Raw genomic sequence first — 20,560 nt, forward strand, 5'->3', positions numbered from 1 at the left:
CATATCGATTGCCGCGTGTGGCGTCCCTAGAAAACGTAACCCATCCGTTGATATGTTCATTGCACACTGATATGCCTAGTGTGGGTGCTTGGTTGCATCACATTGAATCGGCATGCGTTTAACAATCAAGCCACCCACTGAGTGGAATATCAATACTAGCGAGCGCTGGGCACAGTGGTTTATCTAAATCTAAATGTATACTTTGTGTTAACCCATTTATCAGAAAATAGGGACAAAGTACTTGCATTACGATGCGACCCTAGACATGCCGCTAGCAGATTTGTCTGGACGTTCAAAAAAAAAAGCCGAATGCTTGGGGGGAGGGGGGGGGGCAGCACTGTAGGCGTTACTAGTCTGCCTATGCAGGTTACATATTACAGGAAAATCCAGCACACTGTCACGGAACTAGGAATGTTTATCTTTGCTACTCTGTAAGTCCTGAGGACACTGGAGCATATAAGTAGGTGAAAACCCTGTCTCCCTTGGGGACCAAATTTTATATCCTCATCTTATCTAGTTTACAATAGCGGGTCTCAACATATATGACATCAAGTACATTTTCGAGCATGCCGAGGTCGACCACATTATTCTTGATGTGCAATTCGTTCCTTTGCTGAACTATTTCTGTGAAGCCCATCCAAACATTCCAGTTCCAATTGACACAGACGCCGGGGATGATGACAGACTTTTCAATAAGCCAGGCCTGAGATTTGATTACCAGCATGGTGACCGTGGCTGGGCACGGCTCGAGTCCCAAGCCTCGAATGAAAATGGATGCTGACACTTTCCTATACGAGTGGCACCACATAATAGCCCAAGGATGCTGTATACACTCATCACAGCTCTTACCTGGCAGATATGTGTAACATACTCAAGTCTCAGTTGAACCAGAAACCTAGCCAATGTGGCTACTTCTGGGTTCTCCCCATGTTCCATACCATGGGATGAACATCTTCCTGGGCCATAACAGCTGTGCGAGTTACGCATTGCTGTCTCTGCAAGACTGGCTATCCTCGCCTCTGGCATCTTGCGTACAGTGTTCATTACACGCTTTTGCGCTACCCCAACCGTCAACACATTACTCTGTCGCGCTAAGAAGGCAGTGCGGCTTGCTCACCCGGTTAGAGCTACTGTATAGGCCAGTTCTCTCTCCACAGTGTTATCCAAGCAAATGACTCGTTTGAATTTCACCCTCGTGCTTACGGATTGACCGAGACGTATGGCCCGTGAGTATGTGTACCATCTGCCCGAGCGGAACGCACTTCCTGCGATAGAAAAGTGCATAAAATTAGCTCGTCAAGTCACGCGGTGATTACAGAGTTTCCGGTTCGGGTGATCAAGCCTGATCGGGGGAGTGAGCTGATTGACATTGCCAAGGGTGCGATGGAGATCGGGGAGATTACTCCGCAGAGAAATCTGTATGCTAAGGAATACTACAGGGATCCAGGAGCGACAGAAAAGCTCTTTGCCGGAGGATGGATACATATGGGTGATTTGGCAGGGTGGCATCCGGATGGGGCTATTCAGATCTTGAACCGCGCAAAGGACACTGTCAACAGTGGTGAACTCAAACCCCTGGACCATAAGTTCAATATCAGAATCATACTTACCATACCAGATGGAGAGATTATCTCGTCAGTGGCCGTGGAGAGTATTCTCATAAAGCATCTGAGCATCATCGAAGCCGCTGTGATTGGAGTTCCGGACAAGGGATGGGGAGGAACCCCGATGGTATTCATTACGACGACGCCTGGGTCAATAGTAATGGACCTAGATGTGATTACCTGGACCCGTGAGAGCTCTGATATAGGTCGATTCAGGGTTCCCCAGGAGGTTCATATTGTCCAGGAGCTACCCAAAACCAGCACCGGAAAGATGCAGGAAAAGGTTCTTCGGGAGCAGGAGGAGAAGAGACGAAAGCGAGCTGCCAATTTGTAAACTGCCTTTGATGCATGGTTTTATTGTTAAATAAAGTGCTCTAGTTATACAAGATTTTTCCTGTCCTTGTAGAACACAATTGTTTCATAGAAGAAATACGGATACCTGCATTAGAGGCCCTAACGGTGCTGCTCGATGCCATAGCATATGCATGCACTCGACTCGAGTGGCTTGGCAGCATGTCAGATACAAGCATAGTGCTGTTGAGGAGGTACAGATTCTGACAGAATTTACTTGGGAACACACAAGTCATTGACGTACAGTAAAAGTATGATTACATCACAGTTGACAGCCGAAGAGAAAGAAAAAAAAATTACTACCTCCGGGGCTATTATGAGTAATAAGCAACTCTGTCTTCTGTTATTCTATGTTGTGAGCATCTATTGACATAACATGGCACTTAGGCAGTATACAGATCTCCATTCGCAAATACCCCGCGGTTTCGGAAAAGAAGCGCCAAGTGTACGTCACCTTATATTACCTCCATAAGCTCTCCCTCGGAGAGCTACGACATGGACTGGGCCCTGCAGCATACTGGGGGCTTCTCATCGAAGACCTACTGGCAACGGTTGCAACGCTTACGATGCTACCGACGTGATTGATCTTGACCTTATCATTGGCGAGGACCGTGATCCGGAACGAAACTGGTTATTCAGGGTGAAAAGTTAATGTTGACATACTACAAATCAGCCGTCTCTTTGGGACGGTGATGATTGACAAGATTTTGAACGAGATTACAAATGGAGAGATACAGGCGCATCCTGGTTCAGTCTCCACAACCTGTCCACGAACATCAATTATGCTCGTCGGTCGATGTAGGTCATGGGAATAAGATGACTCCGGACTCACTGCGGAAGAGATCGGGTTCAAGACAAAGAAGGCTGGAGGCACAAAGAGCCTTCTCTTTACCCAACGCTAGTTCTATTTCTGGTACCAATGCCTCGTGCATTGTCACAATGACTTCAGAGCCTTGCATATTTAGGCCTCGTCTAACTGTCAGAAACCAATTATTTACTTCGTCTATGCACATTGCAACCCGGACATGGAGAAAAATTAAGCCGGCAGTGTACAGTGACAGGATATACGAGCGACAACATCTTGGCGGCCGATTCGGTGTTACACTGACGAAAAGAAAAAGGGTCTTTGGCGGCAGTCAGTATACATGGTCCGTGTCGAGTCGCCCCTCCAATCCAATAGCAAATACACTCGCTCTACATATTATCATCACTGTGATGGCTCATGGAAACAAAGAAACCCCTTACAGGTAGGCTTTGCCATTGCTCATAGTGGGATGGCCGAGTGCAGGCAGGGCTGTTGGCCTGCTTCTCTCCGCCTCTTGCTGCCTCTTTTCATTCCATCCTTTCATTCTCCTTTCCCGTTTCTTCCATCCTCTTCCCTTCCTCTGCCATTTTTCTCTTAAGCCCCAGGGGTTTATTCACGTCGCTTGATTTGTTCTTTTTTGTGCTTCCGTTTGTATCACTGCGACTTTCCGGGTCGAAAATCTAGAGTATCGGTCTGGTGTGTCTCTCTACCTGTGAGTTGCCTGCAGTTACCTGCATGGCTATCAGTTAAACTGCACCGGGAATTCGACCCCAGGTTCATCGGGAGTAACCTGCGTGTTGCTTGCCTTGCTCTGTTTGCACCAGTATCTATCGCATTGCGGTTGGCAGCTTCGTCGAGATGCAGAAAACCAGCGTCATGAATGCCATTCCTATCCATCCTTTCCCTACAGGTTAGTATTTTTTTTTCTTTCTTCGTTCTCTCGGTTGGGTGTATCTTTGTATTTTTCTTTTCTTTCCCTCCTATTTCGGGTTGTTGTTATCCTGTATCGCACCGTATCCACTTTCTTTGTCTTTGATGCTTGTCTCACACACAACGCAAAAGAGTTGCAATACTACCCGATACCCATGAAAATTCTGTGCAACGTTTTCGCCGTGTTTGCTATTTGATTTAATCTTCCCTCGTGGACTCGAAGCTAATCTGGTGGTTCCTGGGGTTCTGTGGAGCATGATCGTCAGCTCCACACTCAGGATCCGTAACGCCCTTAGTGGATCAACCGACATTTACTTTCATCGACCATGACCAAGACTTTAGCTCCAAGCGAATTAAGAATATCAAGTCTCGTAAGGCCATCCGGTCTCATGTTATGCGCGATGTGCGTCGTCGTGAACGACTAGCTGGCTTGAAGCGAGGCTCCAAGCGAGAAGCCCAACTGCAGAAACCCTCCAAGCCCGCCCTCATTTCTGAGAATTCCTCCAGCGACCAAACAACGTTGATCTGGAATTCTTCTTCTCCATCATCATCATCTTCATACTCGTCTTCATCGTCTTCTCCTCCCCAAGTGACAAAGTCCAGTGGCGACCTCGTTCTCCCCCAGTCGGGACATCAGTCCCTAACGCAATGGGATGCCAGCAATTTCCTAACCACGCCAAGTTCAAATCCGGTGCCCCAAATGATCAGGGAACTCGATCCATTTAGTACATTGCAATGTGTTGCTGGAATGCCATCTATGGTCCCGGAACTGATATTATATTGTAAGTTGTTACTGAATCTATAGTTCGTTCTATTTTGTACCTCATTGGCAAGTAATGGCTAATATTTGAAACACAATATCAAAGATGAGACTGTATACGTTCCGACGACGTTTCCAAGTGCGCAAAATGGGCCAAAACGAGCTAATAAGGCGTTCACAACCACATCCGCCTTTTCGGATGCTGGCAGCTTCTTTGGCTTGATGAGCATGTGTGCGGCCCATCGAGCTGTTCTTTCCGGACGTCATTCAGATCTGATCGACGCAGAAGGCTCATCAGCCAGTCTTTATGATCCAGATTATTATATTATGAAGGATAGATGCATTCGGGAGATGGAGGTCAAAGTACGCGATCCCAACCGGGCACTCAGCAATGAAGCCTTTGATACGATTGTTAGCCTCCTGACCAGCGCGGTAAGAGCCTTTCCCTTGGCCGTTTGATCGCTTGATATTTACCATATGCTCTTTTATCTCAATCCTGTCTGACACTTTACAGTTGATCGTGGGTCTTTTCTCGGAAATCAGGATCCATCTCCAAGGTTTGAAACATATGGTGGACATGCGGGGAGGCATCACGGCCCGCAGCGTTCGAAGATCATCTATCTGGGCTGCTATTGTCACGTATGTGTTGTATTCCCACAATAAAGCTTTCTCTTTGCTAAACTGCGATTAGAGCCGATATCAAGGCTGCTTCAGGCCTCATGACTGCACCAGTATTTCCGTTGCTTTGGGGTTCGAAGCGCGTACCAGTGGATGTCCAAGCGCGGATTCAGCCGTCAGAGTTCTCATCAGTGAGCCGTTTTGGAAAAGCTCTCTGTGCAAATACACTGCTGAGTTGCTCTCTACGAAGGGCCATTCATGCGTTTCGTGGGGTTGCCTTTTATAGCGAGGCAATTCAAACAAACCAGCATGCTCTCCAGCCCAAAGACCATGAATTCTTCCGCCTTTTCATATGCGAGATAGAGCATCGATTGGTCAGTTATGTCGAATCCGAGCCCAAAGCGACAATTATCCACCCAATTGAAGCGGTCACCAGGACAGCGGCAATTTGCTACCTCAATAATCTTTTGATTGTCTCCCCACCGTCGACGGGTCTTGGCCGTGCACTCACAAAACATCTCAAAATGGCAGCAAAGAATTGCACACTTCGACTGCTGGCACAGCTACCGGAGGAGAACGCCGTGCTTCTTGCATGGGCACTGTTTATCGGGGCCCAGGGCTCAACAGGACAGATTGAACACCAATGGTTTATTGAGCAACTCGCAACTATCACGGTAATTTGTGGTTGGAGTCACTGGGATCATGTGTCAGGTCTCTTGACTGAATACCTTTATGTTTTTCAGGTTCAATGCCAGATCTGGAAAACCATCTGGGACAAAGTTGTCGCTTTTGTTCCAACAGGCATCATTGGACCATACTAGGCTCATTCTGCATGTTATGGACCATTCATACCCTAGCTGTCTTTTCTGGTTCTTCATTCAAATATGTGTAAACTTGTCATATTAGCCTCTTGTGTTGATAGAAATTGTTCTTGTATAAGTATTCTAGCGGTTGATACCCGATAAGATAGGAGGATAATTATAATGCTTTTTATTGGCCATTGGTTTTCTTATGTCATCCTCCGCGATGTCTTCCGATCCATGGCTTTTTGCGCAACCGATTTTTCTTTTTTTTTTTTTATATCCTGACAGCAATAACCCTCCTATCGAGGTTCCTGGCGATTTGTTTTCTCGTCTTGGCTGTCATTGTCTTCTTTTTTTAATACATATTTTTATTCAATATGGGTTGGTTTTGGGCAGACCCACTACCAAAGTCAGCGCCTGTGGCTCCGAATCCGTTGGCATCATCCGATGCCTCCCCTCCAGTTAGTTCTCGCCTATTTAGAGCAAATTGATCTGGTTCTCTAACCGTTGCCTTTATATAGCCGGGATGCCCGATGCACACTTCGAATCCCGCTCCCGCTTCATCCCCGCCATCTCACCCTGAGCAACTCGGTACCTGTCCGGTCAAGTCTTCGGACTCTCCATTCTATACGCCCCCGAAAACCACACCCTCGCCGTCGCAACCCGCCTCTTCTTCCGAGGACAAGCCATCAACCTTATCCAAACTCAACCCCATGAATTACATGTTCTCGTCCATATCCCAGGAACGAGCTCCGAATCAAAATGTCGATCTTCCCGTCGAGCGGGAAATTTCTTCGATACCGCGGGGCGACTCGGCGGGTAACTGGGAATACCCATCCCCTCAACAGATGTACAACGCGATGCTGCGCAAGGGCTTTACCGACACGCCCCAGGATGCCGTGGAATCGATGGTGGCAGTTCACAATTTCCTCAACGAAGGCGCTTGGGATGAGATCGTCGGCTGGGAACGCATCTTCGCCAAAGGTTTCAAGAATGCATGGGATAAGTGCAAGCGGGGCGAGGAGAATATCGCCATGGATGCGTTTAGGGAGGAAGTTTCAGGGACCGTCGATGAGGAATCAACGCCTCGTCTACTTAGATTCCAGGGTCGGCCGAAGGAGCTGACTCCTAAGGCGCAAATGCTCCAGACGTTGGGGTGGCTGTATCCGGCCAAGTTTGAGTGAGTAGTCCTTTTTGTATCTGGAGTTGGACTGCAGTCAACTAATGCACGGTTATTAGGACGGACCCACCATTCGACCGTCACGACTGGTACGTTATGCGAGAGACGTCATCAGGCCCTAAGGAAATCCGCTATGTGATCGACTATTATTCAGGACCTCCGGAACCTTCCGGTGAGCCGGTCTTCTACCTTGACATTCGACCAGCCTTGGATACTCCGACAGCTGCCGTTGAACGACTGATGAGATGGGGAGGAGACGTCTGGTACCGGGCCAGTGGTGGTTCTGTTCGTGGAAAGGCTCATGATTGATTCATTGAGAGCTACATGACTTGTCTTTCTTTCTTGAACTAACTTGATGCTTCTCCACTCATCGTGATAACGTTGTATGCTTAGACAGGGCGCAGGCGTCTGGTGGTTCATGGTCTCTTTGGTTGTTCTCTCATATCATGTCTTCTTATCTGCATATAGATTATTATCAACTCTAATCTCGCTGATTGGTTTCTCACCATGAGGAACGCAGAAGGAGTGTAGGCGATATTGTACATTGGGTTTGAGTATATCCTGATATAGTTGATGTTCAGGTTGCCTACGCACTATCTATGTATACCAACCCCCCTCCTTCGAGCCTCAAATATTGCACTTCAATCAACTTGACAGTATCCGCAACCTCATTTAGCAGCGAAAACCACTTTCAAGCACCAAATAAACGGACGCCAAGGCAGCTGCAAGGGCTAAATATCGAAAAACGCCATCTCCCAGCCTCTGCCATCGTCAAGAACGCCAATCTACCCAGAGTTGATGGTCCATGTATGCTTACTCCCTGCGCATCTTTCCCTGCTATACTAATTTGTTATCAGTATTCGAGACCCTGGCTGACAAACAAAACAGATGCGAAGTCTTTACGAATCTCACGCATCCTCATTGATAGAAAGGCTGGCAGACTGGAAAATGTCCCGGGAATCTAAGCATCGCATTAGCTCATGAAGTCGTCCCACAATTTCTCTTCCAAACATCTTACAATATGAACAGACTCCCACCTTGGCTGACTACAATGCATTCATCGTCAGCATGAAGGGAACTACTATTCAGTTTGTCAAGGCTTCTTGCTCTAGTTCTTATATTCGAGATTTGGTGGAGCGAAAGTCCCCTAGGTCACCGTTGGGGGTTTACTTTTTTAAACCTTACGATCTTTTATAGCAGGCGGATCGGAAGGAGTTTGTCGGGTTTTTATTGGGCTTGTTCGCTATTCGTAGGGTTTGTTGGAGACCTTTGGTGATTGTTCTGCTATATCACAAGACAAGTCCAAGAGTCGGATGATGAGGGTAGTGATACGTACTCTCCTTGGGCCGCATATTCTGAAGAACAAAGTACATACTCTTTTGGAACGACAATATTCCATGGGCTTTGTATTGCGAGCAGTTATATTCTATCGCCAGTGAACCATATGCCTAATTTGAAGAAAATCATACTCATACACCTGCAGCATCTAGTATCTACAAAGAAAATACACAATATCGTCACAATTCTTTAATCCATAATCTATAACTCAGAACATAGTGTTGCTTCATCTATTCCCGAAGGGAGAAATCTATCACTCTCATATAGTGAGGCGAACAGACACACAACATATCTTTGATGTTTTCTTTGTGTTCGCTCCATCAGATATTCGGCGACAACAGGTCATACTTGACACAATTCTCGACACTTTCAATACTGGCCTGAAGCAACGTACGTGCCTCAAGGCCAACCCATACGCGCAGCATAGAAGTGTCGCCTGATCGTACGGATTGCATGAATGAAGCACCGGATCCGAGTTCGCGTAGGAGAGGGAGTGCACTAATCAATGAAGAGTTAGACAAACGAAATGCACAAGGACTTTTGGAAGGAAAGACATGACTTACCGCTTGAAGAGATCCAGATCCGGGTCGAGACTACGCCCAATACCTTCAAGGAGAAGGATTGAGATAACCACGTTCACAAAGTCACCCTCGAGTCGGACGTGGTGGCCCCTTACCATGGACAGAACCTCGCTGAGAATATCTCCGATTTTGATATTACCAAGCGCGAACGTCCGAGACTTGATGCTCAGGATCAAATGCTGCATTCTCAACGCAAAGATCTCAGGGTCAATAACTGCGTCTGGTTGCCGGCATCGTTCGACCATGAGCTGACCTGCTTTGTAGCCGTCGAACTCTGCAACTGCGCGAAAGAGATCAAGGAAGTTCCGCCGGTTTGAATCATTGAGCTGTGTCACGAGTCCAGTGTCAATGAATATCAATTGTGGGCGGTAGCCTTCAGAATTCAGCTGGTTAAGTGCATTCTCCCAGTCTTGCGCATCCTTTAGATGTGGTCTTAGGCGTTTGAGCACCTTTTCTGTCACATCGACCTCGGCCTTTGTCGGAGCTTCCGACGCCCGGGTGCTTTTTCGAAGAGATAGATCTAACTCACTCGGTTGGTAGAACCGGACCATGATATTACCCGGGTGCAAGTCCGCGTGAATGAAGTTGTCGATCAGCAGCATATGAAGGAATGCATCTAACCCCTCGCTTGCTATTTCCTGCTGATATACACCTCCACCAAGCTCCATGAAGGTTGACAGCGGAATTCCCTGGGCAAACTCCTCCACCAGCACCTCCCGGGTACTGTAATCCAAGTACGGGAATGGAAACCAAGCGGTGGTGCGCGACTTGAACTTTTCACGGAAGATGGCGAGGTTGGACGCCTCAATCCGAAGATCCAATTGTAACTTCATCATCTCTCCAAACTGTGCAACTTCGTCTGGCAAAGACAACCAGTGCATAGTAGGGATGGCGTTGATCAGGGATGAGAAGAAAGACATGATTCTCAAATCCCTCCGAATGACCCGTTCAACCTTTGGATGAAGCACCTTGATGGCCACATATGAAGATGGGACCCGTTTAGGCGAGCTCTTCACCAGCACATCAACATTCTTTCGGACTTTACCTCGCAGGCTCTCGGGTTCCTGTGAGATATCCTTATCCTCAGAAGCTAAGCTTCGCTTCAGTCTTGCCTTGTATACCTGCGCAATTGCGCCTACGCCGAGGGGCTCCTCCTGGAACTCCTCGAAGATATCCTCGAACGGCATTCCATTGAAAGCTTTCCTTATGGTCTTCTTGGTCGCATGTAACGGATGGGCTGGTGCATTGGAATGGAGAGAGGACATAATACTGCATAGTTCCGGAGGGAATATGTCGGTTCGTGATGCCGCCCATTGCCCGAGCTGCAGGAAGAAAAAACGACGAATCAATACACAATCTATAAGACTTCAAGGGAAGATACCCACCTTGATAAACGCCGGACCAGCACGCTCCATTGCCCGAACCAAGAATTGGAACCACCATAATGTCCCTGCCCGTTCCCTATTGCGATCCTCCAGTCGTTTCCCAAACCAAGCCACGGGAAATGTGAGAATGACTGGCATAAAGATAAACACCAAGTGTACAAATCGGAACCCGGTCGCAATCGGATCATATATGTAACAATACCACCAAACATAAAGCCGCTGACGGAGCCTCTTCAGCCCCCGTGCATCCTTCGAAACACCAGTCTGGACTTCCGCGCGCGACGCCTCCAACATATGTAACTCCCCAGTTTTCTCACTCGAGTCCCCATCCTCCGCCAGCTCCAGGAAGGCACCTGGAGTCAAGGCAGCCAGTAGCACCGTCCTGGCCACGGGGGCCTTTCTTGAGTACTCCGAATGTCCATTTCCATTGAATTGTCTTCGTGGCCATGATGACAGACGGGCAAAGCGTAATCGCGACGGCGGAGCAAAGCGGGATGGTAGCTGTGTCGGACGACAGAAACGGCCAAAAGGGACGGCCGTCCTCATGTTCTCATGCAAGCGAGCGCCTCCAAGGGGCCGCGGGAATCATGGAAGAGCGTAAGAGAGGCTCTGTAGCCAAGCAGGGGAAGCCATTGAATTGTAAAAAGTATATGTAAAGTATTGTAGGTGCTTCGCGGAGCCCGCAAGGAAACATCGGCCATTCGGAGTTGCACGTGGTACTACGTCATCGCCGACTACGCAACATATCCATCACCATTGTTCACAGGAATACTGAAGTACTGCAGAAAAAATTTTGAATTGTGGCCGTTTGTAATAATCTGACAGATGTTCTGACAGGCTATGTTTCTATTACTGTAGGCATATGATCTATTTTCAACACCCGTTCAGCTATCTTCACTTCCTTTCAGATACCGCGACACATGGCCGTTCATCAAACCTTCCAATGAGGACTTCCAGTCCTCTGGTAGTGTACCCTGCTATACACAATTAGCATGTCTTTCGTATAGAAGACGAGGACCAACTTACATCGTTGGAGAACAACTCCTTCACGAGAATAATGGTGTTATCGCGATCCTTGGCTCGCTGTATATTTTCCGTTTCAGTCGCTGAATCCGAGTCACCTGCACTTAATGTCCTCTCAAGCAGCGGGTAGACTTCCATATTCTGCAGGCAATCCATGACAGCCGAAGTGCCCTGTTTGCAAGACGCCATCAAGGCCAATGCAAACCAGCCTTCACTCCGGACGACAGGCCACTGAGTCTGCGTGATCATGGCACCTATCGGACGTGCAATGTGTTCATGTAAGCTGAATAGGCGTTCCAAGAGGACACCTGTCTCGGGTTCATTAGCCTTTGGGATCAGAGTGCGGCAGATAGAAGCGACGCTTCGTCCGATCTCGGTCGTGATTGGGGCTGAATCTGTCTTTTCGAAGAGACCAAGCAACAATGACAGATATGTCTGCTCGTTTTCTAAGAAATTACCCTCGGATATTGTATCTAGTAATCTCTTGACGTTTTCATATGACGATACGATCAGTTGGCGAGCCATGCTGGTAGCAGCAAATTGGACCTGCGGAACCGTCTCATATCTCCATAGACTTGATATCGCGGGTATTATACCGGCATCACCTAGGCGCTGCCTGTTGTCGCCGGCAATTGCCAGGTTCTTCAGAAAGCCGAGCGAGGAATGAAGAACGCCGCCTCTGGCGTCGCTCTTGAGGATCGATATCAATTCTTTATGCAGACCTAGATCGCAAACCATCTTCTCGCAGACTTCGTCTGACCGGGCCAAGTTACCCAGCATGACACACGAGCATATCTGGAGCTGGTCTTCATTTGCGGTCAGCCAGGACTTCAGAGTCTGGAACATTGGTGAGTCAAGCGGATAGAACTTTGCGAACAGTTCTGAGCCTGAGAGCTCCGCCAATGTTTGGTTGAGTTTCAGTTGCAGTTGGACGAACGCCTTCGCCTCTCCGACGGATGATCGATCCACCTCGAGGGAGAGTGACCGCTGGAGGGCAGAGAGCACACGCTCTACCATGCTATTCGATATACAGACGTTTTGGAATCGTTCGTTTTCCAGATACTTCACTAGACTGTTGACAACGCAGGAGGATTGGGAGAAAGTAGTCTCCTTGTCAATTGCAAGCTCCAAAAGAAGCGAAATCGTTCCATCGGGGGAACGCTCGACCCCTTGTCCTATGTATCATTCTCATTAGAAGAGAATTATTAACAGAACAAGAGAGTGCCATACCTTGCTCCGCTGCCAGCTCTATAAGTTCGTAGGAATAGTCAAGCAATGCCTCGTTATCAGAAAACGCACCCTCTCTGATTAGTTTCGATAGTATATACGCGATCATGTTTTCGGCAACCTGAGCATGAGCCGGCTCTGCGGTTTTGGTCAGTAAGACTAGTTGCATTATAGGTAAAGATATAACCGCACCGAAGTCCATGCAAGTGTTATATAAGACGGGTATTACCACCTGGGTAAGCCCTGGGTTCAAAAGATGACGGATGATAGCAAGTGTATAATTGTCCTTCACGACAATTGATCTGTTTTCATCTGGATAGGGTTAGTATGTCTGCTACAGCGCCGACAAGACACAAACATACTTACCTGTGTCGGCACACGAATTCCCACTCAACCGCAAAGAATGCAGTAGTAACTCATTGTCGGTAATCTCACTCGAAGAAACCAAGCGAAGGAAGAAATCCAAAATTCCCGAATGTCCGTATGGCAACCTCCACGAAGCTAAATCACCTGTCAGATTCCATGCTTTGCTAGTGGCACGTTCAGCTGTACTCACAATTCCTGCTTCCGTTCGCCAGAAGATTCGCTGCTTGAACCAGAATGTCCGAATTGGAACTCCATATCTTATCCAATGTAGACCGTACATCCATGAAAGCCTCGATGTCTGCTTCATTCTCGCTTTCTAGGTTCTTCAGAGTCTCTTGCAGAGACGTGAGTAGATTCGTTTGCTCCTCTGCCGACAAGTACTCTGTTCTCTCTGTCGGTAGACAAGGTGGAAATACAGTCGTTTCTGAGAGAATATCTTTCACAGAAGGACATGCAATCGCCTGTGGCTTCTGTAGACTCACTTGCAAATCTGGGGTAGAAGAGTGCTCGCCGGCGGTATTCATCCCATCTTGAGAAGTCATATTCCCAGAGCAGTCCGGTTTAAAATAAGTAAGGTTAAACCTTTCTTCCAGGGGAATGGGGATCAAGTCGAGTTCAAGTATCTGGAATCCAGACTCGTTTGGAATTAGAAATCAACAGGATGCCACTTGTATGAATTCTAGCCAACGATGACAGCTATAAGGACACTTCACAGCGACGTAGATATCCTGCGGGTGTCTGAGAAACGGGGGCACTAAAATTGAAATGTAAAGATGCTAGTGGACGATAGAATGGACGTCTCATCTAATATTTGTACTCGGTGCATGTCGACGGCCGGCGATGGTTCAGGGATCAATATGGCAGCCTGAGGCTTCTAAGATACCATCCGTTCTTACAGTAGTACACCAGTAGTCTCTTTAGCTTCATTCTGCCAACCAGCTATATATATTAGAACGGTATATGAGATAGAACGCATAAAAAAGCCAATTGCCCTTGAATCTAGAAATGTCTATACCAACTGTCAGAGAAATATCGAGTCATGAACTGCATGCGGAACTCCATTCCAATACGGCGACCACTGCGGCCACGAGGCGCATCGGGGGGAAGGGGAATGGTCGTTACTTTCGCATACGTGCAGCAGAAACTACAACCACAGCAGTTCTCTCAGACGTGCAGTTCTATACCGCATTAACCAACAATTAATTGTGTGCACTTTGTTTCTAACACGGATCCTTCTTTTCTGGTTCCTCTCTTTAATCGCAACCAATTCGATTACCTTACTGCATACACCACCCTGATTGATTCGTGGTTCATCATGACGCGCGCTCAGCAGACTCTCTCAGTTTTGCTGTTGGTCTCTTCGGTATGCTCAATTGGTGCTGTCTGCTATATCGAGCGTTCCTCTTGCTGACTATGTGGCTTCTTTCTTCCGCCGGTTCTAGCTCTATCTCGTCCTCTACCTGGGCCTCGTCCCCCTAAATGAGACCGTTCAGCACGAAGTCATCCCGGTCGTACGTTCCCCTTCCCCTTTCTATCTACCCATAATCACTAAAACACTAATACACTATTCTCGATAGCTCCCCTTTTACGCCCTGATATCCTTCGGATGCTACCTACTCGGCCGGTTGGGAGTGGCGATCATGACATTCAACGATGTCCCCGAAGCGCACGACGAGCTGCAGAAAGAGATTGAGCTAGCCAAGGTTGATTTGCGTCGGGGGAACATCGACGTCGACTAAACGGTTTTTTGTTTTCTTGCTCGTTGCGCGGTCTGTTTGGACTGAGCTGGGTTGAGCATATAGGCTCGATTTTTGTTCTTGCGTTAATATTCCGCGGGATTCGGGCGTCGCTACTTGTTTGGGAGGGAGCCAATTAATTGACAATGGAAACTAATGATGGTATAGGATGGGCTTCCTGATTTCTGTCCATTAATATCCCGGTATACAGCGGACCTGTACGGTTATTGAGTTAATAAAGGAATCTCCAGTGGCTATTCAAATGCTTCTTTATATATAAATTCAATTTGATAGCGACTCAATGGCTCCAAAAGACTTGCTCGAGCAAATGTCCAACTCCTAGGCAATAAGGCAAAAAGTAAAATATATGTAAATGACCACATCCCAAGAAATGTCAGCAAAGCAAAAGCGAACTTTGGATAACTGTCGTTTATAAGTCAAGCCGAATCCTAATATACCAAAATAAGGATTTTTTAGCATAATGCATAATTCCTGCTGATCAGGCATCTTCTCTTCTCGTGGCGCGGTATGCCCAACATTCCACATGCGCAAAATTGAACCTAGTGTGGACTAGAGGGCTTGATGTCAAGGGTGGAAGGAATGGTAGAGCGAAACTAAAGGTCCAATCTTAAAGGGGGTTCTCCTTGGACAAGCGGTCGTGTTCGTCAATGTCCCTGTGAAAATGTATGAATAGCTGACGTCAAAAACAACAGAATTTCTTCACTTACTTAGCTTCCCATGGATAGCAAATCCACACATCGTCGGTAGTCAGAGATGCGTGGTAGTATTTCTCCACCATGTCTTCAGGCAGCTGGCCCTTCTTGGCCTTGTTCTTGTTCTGTTGCGAATTAGCAAGATCATCCATAACCCTAGGAAGGTTTCATGAGATAACGTACGTGAAGTACAAAGACAAAGAAGTTGGTCTTCTCGCTCTCACGGCCCAACTGCTTCTGCGCCGTCTCAACGTCCTTCTGGAGTTCCCTAACAGCGTATTCCAGCGTCGTCCGGGTGTCATCAACCTCGTCTACGATAAGGATGTCCTTTCCGATCAGGTTGTTCATCTCCAACGAGCTGAGGTCCAACCATTGTGTGCGTGTGACCTTGGTACCGGGAACCTCTTCGGGGTCGCCGCGACCCAAGTCTTCGTAAAGCGACAGACCGATGGCCTGGATGGGAATGTTGGGCTCGCCGGGGCGTTTCAGGAAGGAGCTATTCAGAGAATAAATCAGTATTCTCATTGTTCGTCCCACTCTTAAGCGCAGACGTACCGGAGAATGCGGGCAGGGACATAACCACCACCGCCAATAGCGATCATAAGCTGAGGGCGGAAGACATCGAGGATCTTTTCGGCAGAGGTCTGACAGAGCTTGTGCACCTATCCGAAAGAAAACAAGGTTGGTCAATATGGGAATGCTTGGTATTGGATGTAAGCGAGGAAAAGAGCAGGGAATATGGAAACTATGCGTCTTCCATGCGGCTTCGACGTATCCACGACATACCTGGTTATATGTGACATAGACTTTTTGCGGCATCCTGGCAGTATTGAACTAGACAAGTTCGAAGGGTTAATTATAGGGAAGTGTATGAAAAAGTGTAAAAGATCAAATTCGAGGGGCGATGGGAAAAAAAGTCTTGGGCGGGGCGCGGATAACGGCGATAGACAGAAAATCAGCTGTCAGACAAAAGTATGGAGCATGTAAACGATACTATGTTTTTGTGAGAGTATTCTGTACGAAGTGTACTCTGTAGAGTATAAACAATAAATGAGAATTCTTCCCAACCTGTCTACCTATTCTGAATTTTCCCTTGCCTAGACACGCGACAACTGTATGCCTGTCTCTACCCATGGAACGCGCCGCCAATCATGTGCCTCGCCTATTTAGTCCATGGCGGCATTCGCCGAACGGCTATGGCCTCCAAAAAAAAGCACGTGCAGCAAGGGTCCTGCTCCATCTGTCTTCCATTCCCGATCAATCTCTGCTCTTAACCAAAATATACGGACACTGCTTATTTACCGCAACTTGCTAACAGAACTATTGGCACTTCATTTGCACATTGGAGGCACACTGTACCCTGACCCAGTCAAGAACTATCCATGGTTTGCTGAGCGAAAGCCGAGGTATGTACGGTTTGAGAAAGTCTTCGCTAATTAGGAAAATAGCCATTTGTACATAGTCTCACATCAAACCTCCGTTGTTCGAACATTTGAAATCTCAAGCTGCACCCGGTTCATCTCGAATCCACCCTCATCTTTATCCTCGCCCTTCTGAGGCCATAGGATATGGTGCAAAGTAATTGCTCGAATCATCATGCTGAACACGAAAATATACATAAAAATGAGAGGGAACACCATCACACATCCGACAATCAAAATCGGTTTACATGAGAATGCGTTGCCAATTGCAAAAGTGGCGGTTACCAGTGCAGTGTTGGGAAACACAAAAGAGAACCAGGCCATGGAGAATTTGATCCGACCGTGTCCGATTGTCGACCAATGAGCAAAACTTGCTACAAAAAAAAAGAAGATGGCCAGCCTAGATGGAGATTAGCTAAAGTATTGCGCAGATGAGCTCTCGCAAAAACTTACCCCCATAGCCATAATGCGCCAAAGTTAATGACGAACCTCAGAACATCAGCAGCAAGGGCCCCATTTCCCATAAAATCATCAGGGAAGCATCGCTTCATTCCAGAAGCCATGTTCACAATCCCCGAGACAGTGAAGGCGCTAGGACCGACAGAAACGAACATACCGGGCCGCACGTTTTCCTTGGGCAACTTCTGCGACATCAATCTATAGATAAAGGCTGAATACACCATCAACGAGACCATGAATCCAACTCCTTGGATAGTTATACCACCGATGATGATGGGCAAACAGCGAGAGGGCTCAAGTTTACTGCCCAGGATGCCAGCATGTGGTCCAATTATCAACATTGGATAGGCTGGGAAGATCCAAATCGGAGTCATCTGGGCGATTGTGAATGTCTGCGTCGACCACCTGAACATCATCAATCAACAAGCTCTTCAAAATTTAGGAATATTAAACAATATTAAACTCACAAAAGAAGGTATATCCCTGCTGAAAATATCACAGCCAGAATCGCGTCAATCCAATATAGTATGCCGGCGGCCTTGGCCAACCAATAGCCCGTATGCTCTGGACCATATTGCGAGACATTGATCAAGATTGTTCCAAAGGAGACAATGGACGCAGGGACAAATAGGGATTCCGTCGGGTGCAGAAAAGACGCCTTGAAGGTGTATGGATAGAGGTAAAATCGAGCGATGAGCAGACCCCATATGGCAAGATACAGTGCAATGTTGAACAAAAAAACGATAATACCAATCGTCTCAAGGCCTCTGAATCGATAAGGAACTAAACGGCGCGATACCAATCAGTGCGAAGTTTAAGACACTCTTTATTCATTTACTGACCGGCATACAAGACGTTTGCAATTCCCCCGGTTGCCATGGTCAATGTGAAATAGGCCCAGGTGAAGTGACGGATACGTTCTCTCCAGCTAAGATCGACGATGGATGACGAGTCGGTCTTTGCATGATCGGTCGACTCGGTATCATTGATATTGCTGTCCTTCTTCACGACTGTCCCGTTGATCACTCGAGGCGTCGACCCTTGCAATGACTCCAAAGCCGATGTATGGGCGTCGCGCAATGCCTGCGCTGTTGGTGCGCTTAACAAGTTTCCACTGCCGCCTGTCGACAAGTCGTGCTCCGCATCTTCAAGTGTCGGAGTCCTGAACCCCTCTTCCCCGCGACTTCTCAAGTGTCTGGGAGGTGGGTGCTGTAGTACGTCTTTCATTGTCATTGTCGAGGCATTAAGGGACCTAATTCCATAGTGATGGAGATTCTTCTTTAAAGTGACAATTCCACGTCAAGAAAAGGAACCCAGTGACAAGGTTCCGGGCCTGAATTTAGCACATGGATATCAATAGTACTAGTAGCGGTGACAGAAATCGACGAGTCAGAACCAAAGATCTTATATTTTGCATTGCAAGATAAAAGAAATCAGATGAAAGATGCAGTGGCAGAAAGAGATTTTGGATTGGTTAGAATAAGAGAATCATGGACTTTCTTCGGGTATCGGCACGGGAGAGCTACGTGCTTTTTTTTTTTTTTTTTTTTTTTTTCTGGGTCAACCAACATCATTTACAGTATTATATATTCATGAAAAATGGCGAGTTGCATATGTTTATATAACACATTCATGCTTGTAGAATCGAAGTGCAGTATGCATATACAAACATGTAACACTTTATACTCCATACCCCGGAGTAAACCGAAGTCCATAAGATCCCCGCCTGATTAGTCCGAGACTCAGTGATGTCCGATAGCCTTGCAGAGTTAATCCCCTTCTCACTTTCATATTCCTGGGTTTTCATGTTATTGATCTAGAAAGGTGTTGAATAATATCACATGTTCCGCAGGGTCCTGTCCTTGAACTGCCTATTAATTGTCGAGCATGGCTACTGCTAATAACTGCCGCTCTGTTCTTATCACAGGGTAAGCGACCAACCCCAATTCTAATACACTCTGCCCATCTACAAAAATGCAAAGGCTAATATTACGATTTCTGATTTAGATGCTCTCCCGGGGGAATCGGAAACTCACTCGCGCGGGAATTTCACCGAAACGGACTACGCGTGTTTGCGACGGCACGGGATGCGAAAACAATTGAAGAACTGGCGACATTGGGAATCGATACCCTGAGTCTTGTGGTTGATGATGAGGATAGTGTGCGATCATGCTATGCGGAGGTGGAGCAAAGGCTTGGAGAGAAAGGACTGGATTATTTGGTGAACAATGCGTGAGTATCCTTGTCCAGAATGCGGAAGCGCAAAACTGACTAGTTATTAGAGGTCGGAGTACGTGCAGTCCAATCTTGTCTCGAAAGACAGCAACCTAACATTGACGGCAGACTATACAGTTCCTGCTATGGAAGCAGATCTGCCCGAAGCTCGTCGGACTTTTGAGACCAACTTCTTTTCTGTTATTCACATGTGTAAGACTTTCTTGCCGCTCCTTATCAAAGCCAAAGGGACTATTGTGCAAGTTGGATCTGTTGCGGGAGTGAGTATTATACTGCTCATGCTATCATCGCCGTGCTAACCTATGTACTCTAGATCATTCCCTATGTGTTTGGGTCCGTTTACAATGCTTCGAAGGCAGCTCTACACTCATGGAGTGATTCTCTGCGTGTTGAATTGGCGCCATTTGGGTAAGTGATCATGTTTTCGAATCAGTTTCCATGCTGGATGAGATCTGATACAATGACATACAGAGTTAATGTCACCACTGTCGTGACCGGTGGCGTACAATCTCGCATTGCTCGGACAGACCGCACCCTCCAGCCAAACTCACTATACGCCCCCATTGAAGACCAATATCTACGTCGCGTAAAACACAGCCAAGATGGCGCTATGCCGCATGATGCATATGCACGGAGCGTGGTGGCGCAGGTTCTATACGGGTCCGCACCATGGCGATGGTTATGGCCATGGGCACAGGGCCGAAAGAGCTGGATCTGGGAAGGCAACAAGAGTTGGCTGATCTGGTTGTTGGTTGGGGGTTGGGCATGGTCAGGAGTATTTGACCGGATGATGACCGGGATGTTCAAACTTTCCCGATTGAGGAGGTAAACAGGACCCTATCTTACCCGAGTAGTGTAAATAATTTGCCGTCATTGTGACGCGGGGCATGATGGGAGATGTAGGAACATGTACAGTGTTATATACTCCTCTCTCCTGTATGCTCTCACAGGATCTCACTCCTTACCGATGTTTGACCATTCTATATACTCATACATAAATCTCTGAAAAACTCAATCTCGATGGG

General features: G+C 47.3%; 9 protein-coding genes across 9 annotated transcripts; 5 read left to right on the plus strand and 4 right to left on the minus strand.

The window, feature by feature from the left end:
- Positions 1–1,219: 1,219 nt before the first annotated feature.
- On the plus strand, positions 1,220–1,924 carry EURHEDRAFT_388688 (acetyl-CoA synthetase-like protein; the record flags this gene model as incomplete). Its single annotated transcript, XM_040779754.1, has 3 exons — positions 1,220–1,230; positions 1,293–1,561; positions 1,619–1,924. Coding segments are annotated over 3 exons (585 nt in total), but the record flags the coding sequence as incomplete, so codon positions are not given.
- A 1,371-nt stretch (positions 1,925–3,295) lies between these two features.
- EURHEDRAFT_415386 (uncharacterized protein) lies at positions 3,296–6,127 on the plus strand. Its single transcript, XM_040782675.1, has 5 exons — positions 3,296–3,670; positions 3,987–4,472; positions 4,557–4,882; positions 4,965–5,089; positions 5,142–6,127. Exons 1-5 carry the CDS (start codon positions 3,619–3,621, stop codon positions 5,887–5,889), a joined length of 1,737 nt encoding a protein of 578 aa, XP_040636294.1. The 5' UTR covers positions 3,296–3,618; the 3' UTR covers positions 5,890–6,127.
- A 121-nt stretch (positions 6,128–6,248) lies between these two features.
- Positions 6,249–7,360, plus strand: EURHEDRAFT_380080 (holocytochrome c synthase CYC3; the record flags this gene model as incomplete). Its single annotated transcript, XM_040779242.1, has 3 exons — positions 6,249–6,332; positions 6,393–7,051; positions 7,111–7,360. The coding sequence occupies 3 exons, from the start codon at positions 6,249–6,251 to the stop codon at positions 7,358–7,360; spliced, it is 993 nt and encodes a 330-aa protein (XP_040636295.1).
- A 1,088-nt stretch (positions 7,361–8,448) lies between these two features.
- On the minus strand, positions 8,449–10,998 carry EURHEDRAFT_415389 (ABC1 kinase family protein). Its single transcript, XM_040782676.1, has 3 exons — positions 10,356–10,998; positions 8,953–10,292; positions 8,449–8,887 (listed from the first exon to the last, which is right to left on the minus strand). Exons 1-3 carry the CDS (start codon positions 10,899–10,901, stop codon positions 8,710–8,712), a joined length of 2,064 nt encoding a protein of 687 aa, XP_040636296.1. The 5' UTR covers positions 10,902–10,998; the 3' UTR covers positions 8,449–8,709.
- Positions 10,999–11,239: 241 nt separating this feature from the next.
- EURHEDRAFT_462102 (putative GTP binding protein) lies at positions 11,240–13,495 on the minus strand (the record flags this gene model as incomplete). The annotated part of the gene is made up of 6 exons (XM_040784777.1): positions 11,240–11,332; positions 11,382–12,553; positions 12,609–12,743; positions 12,798–12,917; positions 12,972–13,106; positions 13,162–13,495. The coding sequence occupies 6 exons, from the start codon at positions 13,493–13,495 to the stop codon at positions 11,240–11,242; spliced, it is 1,989 nt and encodes a 662-aa protein (XP_040636297.1).
- Positions 13,496–14,069: 574 nt separating this feature from the next.
- On the plus strand, positions 14,070–14,878 carry EURHEDRAFT_188240 (dolichol-phosphate mannosyltransferase subunit 3). Its single transcript, XM_040777900.1, has 3 exons — positions 14,070–14,334; positions 14,414–14,482; positions 14,549–14,878. The coding sequence occupies exons 1-3, from the start codon at positions 14,287–14,289 to the stop codon at positions 14,708–14,710; spliced, it is 279 nt and encodes a 92-aa protein (XP_040636298.1). The 5' UTR covers positions 14,070–14,286; the 3' UTR covers positions 14,711–14,878.
- A 457-nt stretch (positions 14,879–15,335) lies between these two features.
- Positions 15,336–16,239, minus strand: EURHEDRAFT_462284 (xanthine phosphoribosyltransferase; the record flags this gene model as incomplete). The annotated part of the gene is made up of 5 exons (XM_040784792.1): positions 15,336–15,381; positions 15,436–15,545; positions 15,604–15,916; positions 15,976–16,082; positions 16,207–16,239. 5 exons carry the CDS (start codon positions 16,237–16,239, stop codon positions 15,336–15,338), a joined length of 609 nt encoding a protein of 202 aa, XP_040636299.1.
- Positions 16,240–16,682: 443 nt separating this feature from the next.
- Positions 16,683–18,754, minus strand: EURHEDRAFT_415393 (putative C4-dicarboxylate transporter/malic acid transport protein). Its single transcript, XM_040782677.1, has 4 exons — positions 18,143–18,754; positions 17,768–18,083; positions 17,295–17,705; positions 16,683–17,241 (listed from the first exon to the last, which is right to left on the minus strand). The coding sequence occupies exons 1-4, from the start codon at positions 18,531–18,533 to the stop codon at positions 16,890–16,892; spliced, it is 1,470 nt and encodes a 489-aa protein (XP_040636300.1). The 5' UTR covers positions 18,534–18,754; the 3' UTR covers positions 16,683–16,889.
- Positions 18,755–19,187: 433 nt separating this feature from the next.
- On the plus strand, positions 19,188–20,364 carry EURHEDRAFT_380086 (SDR family oxidoreductase; the record flags this gene model as incomplete). The annotated part of the gene is made up of 6 exons (XM_040779243.1): positions 19,188–19,228; positions 19,308–19,532; positions 19,583–19,590; positions 19,644–19,795; positions 19,849–19,943; positions 20,007–20,364. The coding sequence occupies 6 exons, from the start codon at positions 19,188–19,190 to the stop codon at positions 20,362–20,364; spliced, it is 879 nt and encodes a 292-aa protein (XP_040636301.1).
- Positions 20,365–20,560: the final 196 nt, after the last annotated feature.

The sequence above is a fragment of the Aspergillus ruber genome (assembly GCF_000600275.1).
Source record: "Aspergillus ruber CBS 135680 unplaced genomic scaffold scaffold00026, whole genome shotgun sequence".
In the NCBI taxonomy this organism is placed as follows: Eukaryota; Fungi; Ascomycota; class Eurotiomycetes; order Eurotiales; family Aspergillaceae; genus Aspergillus; species Aspergillus ruber.

Excerpts from the sequence above, each read along its gene's own strand:
- EURHEDRAFT_415386 (XM_040782675.1), top strand. The coding sequence starts at position 3,619 with ATGCAGAAAACCAGCGTCATGAATGCCATTCCTATCCATCCTTTCCCT. Across the intron at positions 3,671-3,986 it reads TATCCATCCTTTCCCTACAG|TGGATCAACCGACATTTACT; the intron begins GTTAGTATTTTT and ends TAACGCCCTTAG. Across the intron at positions 5,090-5,141 it reads ATCTGGGCTGCTATTGTCAC|AGCCGATATCAAGGCTGCTT; the intron begins GTATGTGTTGTA and ends AACTGCGATTAG.
- EURHEDRAFT_415389 (XM_040782676.1), bottom strand. The coding sequence starts at position 10,901 with ATGAGGACGGCCGTCCCTTTTGGCCGTTTCTGTCGTCCGACACAGCTA. Across the intron at positions 10,293-10,355 it reads CTGGTCCGGCGTTTATCAAG|CTCGGGCAATGGGCGGCATC; the intron begins GTGGGTATCTTC and ends TTCTTCCTGCAG. Across the intron at positions 8,888-8,952 it reads GATCTGGATCTCTTCAAGCG|TGCACTCCCTCTCCTACGCG; the intron begins GTAAGTCATGTC and ends TTCATTGATTAG.
- EURHEDRAFT_188240 (XM_040777900.1), top strand. The coding sequence starts at position 14,287 with ATGACGCGCGCTCAGCAGACTCTCTCAGTTTTGCTGTTGGTCTCTTCG. Across the intron at positions 14,335-14,413 it reads TTTTGCTGTTGGTCTCTTCG|CTCTATCTCGTCCTCTACCT; the intron begins GTATGCTCAATT and ends CGCCGGTTCTAG. Across the intron at positions 14,483-14,548 it reads AGCACGAAGTCATCCCGGTC|CTCCCCTTTTACGCCCTGAT; the intron begins GTACGTTCCCCT and ends TATTCTCGATAG.
- EURHEDRAFT_415393 (XM_040782677.1), bottom strand. The coding sequence starts at position 18,533 with ATGACAATGAAAGACGTACTACAGCACCCACCTCCCAGACACTTGAGA. Across the intron at positions 18,084-18,142 it reads TGCAAACGTCTTGTATGCCG|TTCCTTATCGATTCAGAGGC; the intron begins GTCAGTAAATGA and ends CGCGCCGTTTAG. Across the intron at positions 17,242-17,294 it reads GGCGCATTATGGCTATGGGG|GCTGGCCATCTTCTTTTTTT; the intron begins GTAAGTTTTTGC and ends ATCTCCATCTAG.